The following is a 13175-nucleotide window of genomic DNA, read 5'->3' as shown; positions in this document are numbered from 1 at the left end:
AGAAGGAGGTGAGACTTTGGAGCTGTTTAAGGCCTTCCACCCGAGAGAAAAGAAGTGTCCAGGTCTGGCATTAAACTCTATTTATTTAGTATTTGAAACATGGTGTACATTTATGAATTTGTATAAACATTTAGTACAGCTAAAATCCACAACTGGTAAACAATCTGTGCTTTCTTTTTGTGTACAATTTTGGAGTTTCCATCTGGGTATGTTGGTGTTGTGGAGAGACCCAGTCTGCAGACCTACTCAAACTGCCTCATACGACCGCGGTAACTGTGACCGAGTCATCTGCTCCTTAAAAGGGCTACTCCTCGCACAGAAAAAGTGTCACACTTGGGAACTACTAAGCCAGGTGTCAAGGAAACAAGAAAAACACAGCTGACACAAGGAAGGAAGTGTGTGAGGGAGACTCTGCGAGAGCCCCGTCAACGCCCAGCACGCCGCACGCAGACACCTAGAGATGGACGCTCTCCTTCGGAACATTCGGTGCTTAGTGTCCAGGCTCTTCACCCCCAGCTGCGGGGATTCCATCCAGCAGGAGTTTGCACTCTCGGGTGCACCTCTCAGGGCACCCACAGATGTCACAGCTGCAACTCCGGGGTGCCAACCAGGCCCAGGGCTCGGGCTTCTTCTGCAGTCAGGCCGTTCTTGAGGGTCCTTCGCACTGCAGCAGCGCCCGCAGATCACAAAGGGGTGAGAAGACAGGGAGGGGTTAGCAGCTGACACATGATTACCCATCACCCCTGCCCTCTGCCCCCCAAAGACCCCCCAGGGTAGTCACAGGGCTCAGAGATGCTCCGCCCATCGCTCCTGCCAAAATTCCTGGCCATCTGCCAGGGCAGGACAAATTCCGGGGCTGTAAGAGGCTGACCTGAAGAGCCAAGTGGAGGGACTGACCTTGTAAGAGGGGACAAAGGAGGCCCCACCCTTATAAGATTTCTGAGAAATGGGTACGAGAGTAAAGGACAGACGGCATGTGGAGAGCTCAGCCTCTGGCCAGCCTAAGGAGAGGATCAGAGCTGGAACAGTCCTTACAGAACCTAGGGAAATACAGGTTTCCTGAATCTAGGTAAGATCACCCCACAAATCCGCAGGAGGGATGACGATGCTGGGGACAGAACTTGACAAGTGGCGGCAGGAGGAATCTCTACGAGCATGATGGGTTTTAGTTTCAACTCATCGAAGGGCCTCTGGAGGTAATAGCTAGTGAGTCCTTATGGACAGGAGGCCAAGGAGCAAACTGCCAAACTTCCGACTAGACTCAGTAGATGTTTTCTGTGAAACACATGCTCTCCTCTGGGGCTTACAGTGGGCAGGTGGAGGCACGCTCACATGTGACAAAGAACTGGCTTGTGTTTAGTTTGGCATTGTGGGTATCCCCACTGTTTAGTGCTGACCAATTCTGACATCAAAATAAAGGCCGGATAAGGGTGAATGAGGAGGCAACTGTCCCTTCCAAGGTAAGTCCTTGCATTTGAAAGGTTGCTTAATTACATTCCCCTTAATTTATAAGTTGTATTTGGCCTCCTTTCTATATAAGGTCATAGGGAGTTTGGGGTATTTTCTTCATTGTCAGAAGAGATGTGTTATGGATATACCTTCCACCCTAAATCCTAAATCAGCGAGAGGAACTGAGATGAGCAGGGCAGGCCCTTGATCAGAATGTGGAGAAAGTAAAGCTCAACCTTCCCATGCCAGACCCAGCTCCCTGCAACCCCTGTGACCATGGGGCCTGTGTCCTCCTCCTCAGGGGAGGACCCCAGACGATATGCACATCAGGATCCCAGCTCCTATGCCTGCAAGCAACACCCCATATTCCATGCTTTCCTGTCCTCCCCTAAGCAAAAGACCACTCAGCCTGTGGATAAAGGATCTGAAGAGACCTGGTAGAATGTACAGGGTCTAAATATCTATGAATAAATGGTTTCTTTTCTCATGGGAATCAGCACTTTGAACAGGGGCCAACACCTAACCCATCAGTGGGTCAATCAACAAGTACTTTATGCAGGATCTATTGTGTGCTCAGGACGTAAAGAATTGAAGCACTGCTGGGAGACTCACAGACACCAAGCATGGAGCTGACACAGACAGAGACACAAAGATCTGTGCTGAGGGTTACCCTCCAATCATGTCCCGCACACAAGCTCTGGGCTCCCCGACCATCCGTCTGCAACCCTTCTTGTCCTGGCTCGCCCTCCCCCTACCCGAAGCCCTTGGGCTCCAGACTGTCTAAGTCGTCCAGACAAAATGTTTGGCTCCAGAGCCTCGGCTGGAGGCAGATTGCATTTAACTGAGTAATGGAATTTGTTCTATGGGGCAGCAATAAAAATACTAGTTTGCAATAACCTTTTATGTTTTTTAAACACTCCTTCAAGTGTTTGTTAAAGATAATTTTAATGGCAGAAAATAAGATAAAATGTTTCTCATTCTTGACAAGGACTGCCAAGACCTCTCTTCCAAGACACAAAATTCGGGTTGAGGACCGTGCTGCACACAAAGGGCATCCTGAATTTTGCTAGGCCCGGGGGTAGCCTGGCCAGGAGTCTACGAAGTGTAATTGCTGAGTCTCCCGGGATACGTGGAGGCCAGATGACTACAGGAGACTTCCCGAGCTGACAGGCATCTCACAGGAGGGCATTTAGAGATGCTTCTTTAACACCTGTTCACACACTTGCTTTAATCCCCTAACTGTGGAGTTCAGCTCAGCTCACGGGAATACTTGAGTGAGGACCCTAGCACCTTGTAGGATGTGCAAGAATCTCACCGACAAGGGCACTGCGCCAGCCTCTCTGGGACAGGTGCAGAGACTAGAACCAAGTGTAATGGCGCTGCTTTGCCCCCACTGCCCGGCCACACAGAGCCTGCGTCCTCAGCTTTGTAGCCTCTTCTTAGTTTTGAGGGGCCACCCTGGGGGGGTCCTCCCTGGCCCCTTCTGCCTGGGCCAAGGTGCTCTCTGCTGCAGAGGAAAAAGCCAGCATGGGCCACGTCTCTTTGCTCCCCAGATGTGTCCCGAGAAAGGAATCCACAGAAAAACCCACCCCATTAATGGAATCCAACTTACTGCGGGTCTTCGTGACAACTGAGATAAATTCTCTCATATTAAATACAACTACCCTATATAGTAGCCCCCAAAGACCTTAAGAATCTGAGCTCTTCTTTTGTTAAAAAGTCACATTATCACTTGAAAAGACGTGTGAAATGAAGATGATCAGTTAAAATTCATAGCAAGGGTCTCTTTGGGTGTCCATTCCTCCATCTGCCTGCTCTTCATTCGTACATTCACTTGTTCATTCATTCATTCACTCAGCAAATGTTACCTGTGCCTCTACCCTGAGCCAAGTGGGGCAGTCAGGGAGGCAGGGGACTGACGGGGATGCAGTATGAGGAGAAACACTCAGGGTAGCAGACCCTGGCTGGAGAGGGTGTTGGCTCTCACTGTTTCTGGAAAGTGAAAAAGGACTGGGACATAAGAAAAAGAGGGGACCAGCAAGTGGGGGGCAGGCAGGATATGGACCCTGTACAATAGAAATGAGTCATCACATGGAACATGACACCAAAAACTAATGATGTACTGGGTGCTGACTAACATAATAAAATTTTAAAAAAAGAAAGAAAGGAAAAAAAAAAAAGTCATCAGAGAGGGGATTTCTCCAGTCCCAGGAGGCGGGCACTGGCACACGTCTGACATGATAACGTCTGGGCCCCTCTCCGCTCCCAACTCCCGCTTCCCGCGCCAACACTCTGCCTGCAGCGTGGCTGCTCCCCGGCCTGTCACACGCACCTGCCTCCCCTGCCTGCAGCCACCCTACAGAGACCAGACCCTGAAAATGTTGATCCCTGCGTGCCCTGCAGCTCTTCCACAGACGGCATGGGTCACTTTGCTGTCCCCAGCAGCCACTCGCTGCCCCTGGCTCTTGTGACGCTCTCACAAGGCGGTGGTGACAGCAGCGGCATCAGACACATGAGAGCCTCTCATGTATCATGTTTTTTCAGGGAAAAACCGAAAGTTCTTTTTCTCTCACCGCCCCCAGAATTGAAAAATAGTTTGATCCCACAAAGTGCTCTCAGGCAGCTCTTCGCTAAGAATGAGCTGAATCTGAGAATAACAGTGACGGCGGCCTCCACTTACTGAGGGTTAACCCGGATGATTCCACGTGGAATCCGTGGAATCTAATTCTATGGAAACCCTGTGAGAAGAGTCCCGTTATTATTTCTCCAGCGAGTGAGCGGACAGCACAGAGAGACAAGTCCCTGGCCCAAGGGCACACAATAAGTGGTCCACAGACAGATTTAAGGCAGGACATGTGAGACCCAGCCCACCCTGGAAACGGGTGGGTCCCTGGGACCACCTTTCATACCCATGGGACATCCACCGAGTTTTACTTCCATATGACAGAAATCTATTAGCACCCTTTCACCTTTAGATCACTGATAGTTCTTTTTCTCTTTTGCACAGAATGCCAAACAATTTGGAAATAAGTTAGCTTTTTTGTAATCCCTAAGATAATACTAAAAATTTTCTACCATGTATACAGAGAGTACCATGTCTAGGACTACGGGGACTAATATCAGAACGTCAAGAGGTCTTAAATTATGTGCCTGGTTGCTGGGAAGCGACAAGCCTGCTGCTATTTATTCACGCCTTGTTCCTTGAGGAACCTGTCCCCTGAGTGGAGTCGAAATGGTGGCTTCACTCATGCCTCTTTGGACTTAAATACAGAGAACTGTTTTAAGCTCTATCGTGCTTATTGATTCTTTATTAGACTTTCTGTGTGTTGGCTCATTTTGTTCTGTTAACGTTGATTATCTAATCATACGAGCCCCTTTTCTTGTGTCCATCCTCCATCTTATTTTTTCTCAGCAATCTGTCTATTAGAAGCAGAGATTTCCTAAATGGACAGGCATTTTACAAGGGAACTGATCAATACTTTTCAAAAGTGTCAAGCTCTTAAAATGTCCTCCACACCTGGGAGGAGGCATGCTGTCTCAGTGCAATACGACAGCGTGGGTAGGGTAGTGGGACAGAAAGAAGACATTCATGGAAATGCTGGTGACAACCCAGCCTTGGGTGCACAGTGACAAGCCCACTCAAACTGCACCCTGGGGGACAGGAGAGCTGAAGATGGGTCTGGTCTAATCCCCGCAGGCCGAGTCAGGTGGGTGCTGTAGCAGAGTGACAGCTAGATAGTTGTGCTTCCTGTGCCTGGGCTCTCATGTGACTTCAGCCTCATATTCCCCCCTGGCTGGGGTCCCTTGGGCAGCAGCGTGACAGAGCTGGGGAGGGAGGACGGTGGGAACCTGTCAGATGCAGAGCACCTCACTCAGTGCTCACAACCACCTGGGAGGGGGCCCTGCTGGCCTCACTGGACAGCAGACTGAGGCTCAGTGGGGCTGAGTGAGTGAGGAGGGACCCCGTCTCCAGCTGTTTTGTATGAATGGGTACGTTCCACACAGGGAAACAGATTCCACGGGAACTGCAAAGCAGCAAAGTCCATGAAATACACTATTTTCATGTCAGGAAGGAACCTGGCACTTTCCAAAGCCCCTTACAGGAACCCTCTTTGCTTTGCTTTCAGAGCGGCTCTCACAGGCAGGACAAACTGACTCCAGGTTCCTCCTTTCACGGATCCTCCCTCCTCCCGAATCTCCAACTCTGAGTCCAATGGGCACCTCGCACCCAGAAATGGGGGAAGACAGAGAAGCCAGCCTCTCCTTTTTCAGGAGAGTGGGAGTTCCCAGTTTGGGAGAATGAGCTGTCTGAACTTGAAGCCAGAGGGCCACCCAACACAGTAAAATATTTCCAAACTCTTCCTGCATCTGCCTCTTTGACCCGAAGCTTCTAGCCGAGCTTCTTGCTGCATCAGAGTCCTGACCTCTGGCTGCGCCTCCAGGCTTGGGTGTGAGGCCTATACACCCTACTGCTGGGCCCGCCTTCAGGGTCTGGGTGACATGGGGTCTGTTGGGCATTCGGACAGCACCTCCTCTTGTTTGGGCCTGACTGCTCTTCCAAGCTCCCAGACTCTGATGACGTCCTCCATCACCCCCACCCCCCATAGCCCTTCAAGTCTCTTTCCTGCAGGACAGGTGGGGACTATCTATCCCTACCTCCAAGACCCTCCCAATGCAGAGCAAAGACTGCAAATGCCTTCCTCACTTCCTGCTCTCACTTTTCTAGAGAGAAAAAACTTAAAATCACCAGAGGCTTAAAGGAGGCCACAAGAGATCAGAAAGCCACGGTCAGCTCCAGCTTGTTCTGGTCACCCTCTTCTGTAGCCTGGAGAAAACATGGGTGGCACCCCTCCTCCCATGAGGCACACACCCTCCAGCTGGTCCTGCACAAGGCAGCAACTCCCCACATGGTTCAGGGAACAGACGGTCAGTCCTCACTTGGACTTCTTTCTGTCCTCCTGTCCCATGAGCACCTCAGCTAGCTATCTTCAGAGGAAGGTCAGTCCTTCTGTAATGAACTCAGGGGCTGAGTAAATAGGAATGAAGTTGTTGGGGAGAAGACAAAAGTTTGAGCCTTTTTTTATCTTTTCCACTAACATCTTATTTTACTCTATTGCAAGAGCATGAGTTTTAAAACCTCTGTTTTATTGCCATTGTTAGCTTGCCCTATAAAAGAATATAAAAATGATTCATAATCAGTAAGCAAAAACTATTTAAACAAAACACAGGGAAGTTTTCCTTAATGAGAATAATGGGAAAATTGATTAACCACCTTGGAGACATAGGGACAAGTAAACAAAGCTGTGTACTGATCAGATCCAGGGCCAGATCTAATATTTTGCAAGGCATAGCTCCTGCTTTCCCTAAAACAAATTCAATAATTTTTCAGATTCGATGGTTTTCCTTCTCCATCAAATTCTACTAAACAGACAGCATGGCTCTACCCCTCAAAATTCTGTAGAAGAAATAAATTTTAGTTACATCAAATCAATGTGAGCTATGTCACATGCCCTTTGAGAGGGATGCTGAAGCTTCAGGACATGACGAGGAGGCAGTCATGGTTGGGGGGGGGCGTGGGCTGTTGGGGGTCAGAGCATCAGATCAAATCAAGTTTCTGTGCTCCTTTCTCAGCAGTCCCTGGAATTAGACTTCTGGCTCTTTCCACTGAGAAACTGTTGTTCTAAGGGTGATCAGCCTTAAGATCTTAATTAGCTAAGAAATTGGCCAGTTTATTTGTAAGTCACATCAAAGTAATCACATCTTTACAGAAATATAGCTCTGTGCCCAAACTTCATAGTCATGTCACAGGTGGGGCCCAGGCCCCCACCTTAGAAGGAAACTCAAATATGAAAATGGTACCTAGCCTCTCTACTGTGACAAGATCTGGCTCCCCAGGAAAAGAGAACAGAGAGATTATGAGTCCCTAAACCCTGTTCTGTTCTTCGATAGTCTGGGCTATTGGCCATATGTAGCCAGCCAGCTGGGCAGAGACATTCCTCCAAAGATAGGTCCAAGAGAAAAGAACATGGGGAAGCAGCTCCCCCTCCTTACTAGTTACTACGGCCCATTCTGCACAATCACAGTGGTAAGGATACTTCAAATGCCATTCAGCTTTAGGATTTTCTAGAGAAGGCCAACATCCAGGATGCCTAAGAGAACAAACCGCCCTGGGACAAAATAGTTGCCCCAATATGATGAAGAGAAAAACCTATATAAGAAAAAAAACAAAACCCTCCCAGAATGTTCTCCCTCGGTCCGATCCACCGGCCAACTGTAGAACCTTTGCTCGAATCAGGGACAGGGACATGAAAGAACATTGGATCGACCATTTCACAGGCTAAAAATCAACTGGACAAGTCAAAACACTTCACTTAATGAGACCGGGTTGTCACCAGCTGGAAAAGCGGAGCTGAGCCATGGGAACCTGCGAATTGATTAAGACGCCTTCCCTGTGTCCCCACCAGCTGCATATTTCAAGATTTAGGAGGACATTTGGCATGTGCGGTCCTAGTCACCAGCATCAAACACGAACGCAGACATTTAATTATCTTGGAAGATTCTCAAGTGGCTTGGAGGTCGTAAATTTCTAGATTATGGGATGGATTCTGTTTGGTTTCCTGCAATAGTCGGACTATTACTGTCTTCAGCCAAATGAGTGATTGCCCCAATACATTGGTTATTCATCACCCCCTTGCCTCATCACGGCCATTAAACAATCAAATCAAATACACCATTGTTTGAGATGGAGACCCATACCATGGAACTTCACATCGATTTTGCAAATTGGTTTTTTTCTTATTCATTTAACCTCTTGCGAGAAAGCTGGAGTTTATCATCCCCCTTAAAAAGAAATCAAAGTAACTTTCCCCCATCTTAAATTTCTATTGATGGTGCCATTACTAATAAATTAAGCCTGTTACAGATAAACACTTACACACATGCAGGGCTGTATTTGTTGTAGTAACTGCATCGCAGAATAAAATGTGTTTGGCTAAACAAAAAGAATATACGGCTGTTTTGCATAAGATTGGAATGGAAATGATACCACAGGAAATTAGTTTATGTCAGCCACAAAAACAGGCAAAATATCTCCCTGGCCAGATTGAAGAGGAAAATTAATTATGACTGTGTTATTGTTCCCAGTGACATTATGTATCTCTCTAAGAATCTGGTTCCCTCTAGACTAGACCAGAGGGCAGGGTCTACACTCTTCGCCAACACAGGCATCTAACCTGGGGGAGGAGCACATAGCCTAGGCCTCCAGGGACTGGCCAGGTCACTGCCTCCTGCAGTCTCCTTCTCTGAGAGCTCTGGCCCCACAATGCCCACCTTCCATGAGGGCATCCCCCCCTGCATGGCATCCTTTCTCAGCCCTCTCCCTTGGGCTCTGCGGCTCAAACCTTGATCTCCCCTCCCCCGACCCCCACCTCGTGTATAATCTCAAAGGTGGCATCAAACTGAGTCTGAGTTCTTACTGAACTCCCGCCTACCTGGAGTCAATCTCCTTTCACTTTTTGAAGCCATTACAGGCAGAGGTAAACAGGCTTCCTTCCTGTGACAGTCAAAATCCCTGTGCCTCTCACCATCCCTGATTCCTGGAGGCAGAGCCGATAGAGACCCAAGCTGGTCTCCTGAGCCAAGTGGCACACCATCGGGACCAGAGGCTGGGGGCTGAGCTCTTTCCTAAAACATGCGAAGGTCATGGCTAATGCAGACATATGCCAAAGGATACAGAGGAACCTGGAGAGCTAGCATGGTGCCTACAGGGGCAGCCCTACACCCACCATCCTGTGAGCGGGAACAGGCAGAGTGTTCAAAGGGGAAAAATCGATCCCTTTGATTTAGTGGACTTCTTTCTCCATTGAGTGCCAAAAGAAACAAATCAAACTGGTCAATCTAGATTAACATTAAGTATTCTAAGCACCCCAATGACCATAAAAACCATTGGTTTTGACCTCTGACATGTTTGCGAGCAGCAGTGAATCCCTAGGAGAACCATCTTCAGCTACAAAGTGGCCCGATGCAGAAATACAGATTTGGCAAAGAATCTGGGGGCAGTGCTTGCCAAATGGCCCCCCTGCACCTACCCCTACATGCCAGATATATTCAAGGGTCTTTCAGACGCTCTTGGGAACAGGCAAGAACTGAGGGAGGCCTGACCAGAAGTGGCAAATGTACTGGACGGGGTGTGGCTGCAGCCCCCTCCTCCACACTGGCAAGGAGACCTTTCGTGGGTGAGTTTGGGTGGACCCTCCACGTGTCACTGACTGAGGACTGGAGCCGGCCCCTCAGTGACCGCTCCTCCCCAGGTGTATTGGTCAGGAGGGCAGGTCCCCCTAGGGCAAGTCCCTCACGCCCGCCCCAAGGCACTTACGAGACTTGCGGTTGGCCCGGGAGCGCTTCCTCTCCCGAGGCACCACCCGCTGACTGGGCACCTGGGTGGCCGACTTGACGATGCGATCCATGATCTCATCGGCTGCGTCGTCCGTGACGTTAGGGGAGTCATCGGTTCCCATAGTCCAGGAACTGGCGGATCCTGAACCAGAGAGAAGGAACACACTAGAGAAAATGCCAACACGTTCTTCCAGGCACAGAGCGCTGTCAGTGACCGGCCACAGCCGCGGCCGGGGCGGCAGCGTGAGCCTGCGGGAACCGCGAGGACTCACCCTCACGCTTGCGCACTTGGAGCACTTACCTGCTCCCCTGAACACGGCTGCGGAAGGCCTCCACCCAACCAGCCCCATGATCCTGGGAGCGCACACATCACAGCACAGAGCACAGCACAGACCCTCCGCGATGTCCACCCAGTAATGTCCGGAGAAATGGGTTCATTCAGCTCTCTATCCACGGCTCTCTATGCCTAGTGAATGTCAACTAACCCTAACTTTCTTCTAGTAAAATAGAAATAGTTAAATAGAAAGATTTTATAATGGTTTACCTTTGGGCTGCTTAATCTTTTTTTTTTTCCCAAGGAACTTCATTATACTTTAAGGTTTATTTATTTTTAGAGAAAGAGAGCTAGCACAAGTGAGCGCACAGTGTAGGGGGACAGAGAGAGAGAGGGAGAGAGAGAATCTCTAGCAGACTGCCAGCTGAGTACAGAGTCCAACACAGGGCTTGATCTAATGATCCTGAGATCATGATCTGAGCCGAAACCAAGAGTCAACTGCTTAACTGACTGAGGCACCCTGGATCACCTAACCTTTAAAGAATCGCAGCAGGAGAGGCACCTGGGTGGCTCAGTTGGTTAAGCGTCTGCCTTCAGCTCTGCTTCTCCCTCTGCCACTCCCCCTGCTTGTGTTCTTTCTCTCACTGTCTCTCTCAGTCAAATAAATAAGTAAAATCTTTTTAAAAAATTAGCATGCTAATTTTCTTTTTAAAAGATTTTATTTATTTTTTTGACTGAGAGAGGAAGCCTGTGGTGGGGCTTGATCCCAGGACCCTGGGATCATGACCTGAGCTGAAGGCAGATGCTTAACCAACTGAGCCACCGAGGCACTTCTCTCATACTAATTTTTTAAAAGCTTTTGGCATTTGGATATTGACGGCAATAGTTAAGAATAGCTGATCACTGTTCAGTAGATTGTAATTTTTATGGACACGTGTTTGTGGTTGAAATTTTCCAGTAAATACGTAATATGTTATGATTCACTCCTAATTTCTGCCAGTAAAATGCACATTGCTGAATTGCATATATAAGTAGTTCACACTTTGCAAAAGGAGTAGCAGGATTCCTGGGGTTCCACCACATGCACGTGTCTGAGACCTGTGGCTATAGGTCAACGTGTATTCCAACAACAAAGTTTTGTTGTTATTGTTGTTGTTATTTTAAACATTTGTCGTATGAATGTGAGCACAGCCACAGCACTGGTATATATAAAACCAGTAACTGTATCTTTTCTGCTTATGCCCAAGTTCACTTGATGTACTTGCTTCTATCAGATTAGATTTTCCAGCAACATAAAACCCTTTAAGAATAGGCTCTTCTCAGAAAAGAATTTTTGAAATGGCTAAATTTTTCTGCCTTCTAGGATGGTTCAGGTGGTCTAATTGGAAGCAAGAGTCCTCACACACTGACACAGCTCTGACACTGGGACACTTCAGCGCTTCTGAACAATGATCTTTCTCAGAGCAGATAGAGCAATCAATAGTGCAATTGTGTTTGGCCCAGCAATTTCGAGTTTTCCCTTTTACCCACTGATTTATAATTCTGTGTCTCATTTCAAAATGCCAAGCTATCCTTCCAAAAACACACAATTTTCAATCATCTGTATTTGCTCATAATACATTTTCAGAGCACTGGGCCAAAAATGAAGGCATCCTCTAATCTTCCTACTAAGAATTCCCAATTCTTCCCATCTCAGATGTCCCTAGGGATCTGCTTTTACTATAATATGTCAGGAGATGCTTCAAAGGGATGTGTTGCCATATGTGCAGGATTGCCAGACTTGGTTTTGTGATGATGTCATCATTTTGTGACCTCAGTCCTGATTCTGCTTTTTTATTCCCCCCCCCCCCCTCTTTGGTTACTTTCCTGCCTGGTAACTGTTTGTATGCTTTCTTTCTGGCCATGTATAAGCTTTTTGCCCTGGAAGCCTGCACCCACACAGAGCATCAGGGAAACACTACCCATACTTTTTACAGACCCCAAGAGGCCACTGGCTCACCACAGTCTCTCAAATGTTAGCAAGATTTTTTTGAACTTTATTTTAGAGAAAGAGAGAGCGCACATGTGGGCACATGTGTGTGGGGGGGGGCGGTGCAGAGGGACAGAATCTCAAGTAGCTCCCCTGCTGAGTGTGGAGCCTGACATGTGGCTCAATCTCATGACCCAGAGATCATAACCTGAGTCAAAATCAAGAGTCAGATGCCTAACCAACTGAGCCACCCAGGCAGTCCGCAAGACATTTATATACACTGGGATATGGTAGAAGGAATGAGGCATTATAGATTATGATAGCACCATATCACTTTACTTTTTACTTCATTTTAAAAAATATGTAAACTGATAACATATACTCATACACTCATTGAATCACAATGTTACACACCTGCAACTAATAGAACATTGTGTGCCAAATATACTTCAATTAAAAAAAATGTAAATTGCAGTTGGAAAGAAAACACTGTAATTTTAATTTCCCCTTAAAAGTATAACCTTAAGTAACAGTTTAAATTAGAAATAATTATATCAAAAAGATTATATTTTAATGTAATAAAATTTTTCCTGTGTTTCTGAAAGAACTTCCCTGGATACAGACTTCTAGGTTTAGAGCTTTTCCTCTTGGCAGTTTGAAGATGTCATTTCACTTTCTTCTGACTTCCACAGCTTCTGATAACACGGAGTCCTCATTATGATGGTTGTAACTTAGAAGGTAATTTATCTTTTCCATCTGACTTTTTAAAAGATGTTATCTTCATCATTGGGTTTTAGCAGTCTGCCTACATTACACCTAGGCACAGTTTTCTTTTTATTTATTCTCCTTGGATTTGTTAAGTTTCTTAAATATGTGGGTTGATACCTATCATCAGCATTGGGAGATTCGTAGACATTAGCTCTTGAGTTAATGCTTCTTGTCCTTCTGTCGCTTCTCTAGTTACACACAGGTGAGACCATTTGATTATATTTTATTCTGTTCCATCCACTTTTTCCTCACTATACTTCACTTGGCACATTTTCTAATAACTTGTCTTTGAATGCACTAACCCTTTCCTTTGCTGGGGAG

General features: G+C 47.3%; 1 protein-coding gene across 10 annotated transcripts in view; it reads right to left on the bottom strand.

Annotated features, from left to right (window-relative positions):
• Positions 1-65: 65 nt before the first annotated feature.
• Positions 66-13175, bottom strand: part of FHOD3 (formin homology 2 domain containing 3) — a 454740-nt gene continuing 441630 nt past the window's right edge. For all 10 annotated transcript variants that reach the window (XM_004752275.3, XM_004752277.3, XM_004752278.3 and 7 more), the window contains 2 exons: positions 9824-9985; positions 66-664 (listed from right to left, as the gene is read on the bottom strand). In XM_004752275.3, coding sequence (XP_004752332.1) covers positions 582-664; positions 9824-9985 — 245 coding nt within the window. In that variant the 3' untranslated portion in view covers positions 66-581. The remainder of the gene's footprint in view (positions 665-9823; positions 9986-13175) is intronic.

This window comes from Mustela putorius, unplaced genomic scaffold (genome assembly GCF_011764305.1).
Source record: "Mustela putorius furo isolate JIRA1106 unplaced genomic scaffold, ASM1176430v1.1 tig00003858_pilon_pilon_pilon, whole genome shotgun sequence".
NCBI classification, from domain to species: domain Eukaryota; kingdom Metazoa; phylum Chordata; class Mammalia; order Carnivora; family Mustelidae; genus Mustela; species Mustela putorius.
This window is presented reverse-complemented; position numbering and strand designations above follow the sequence as displayed.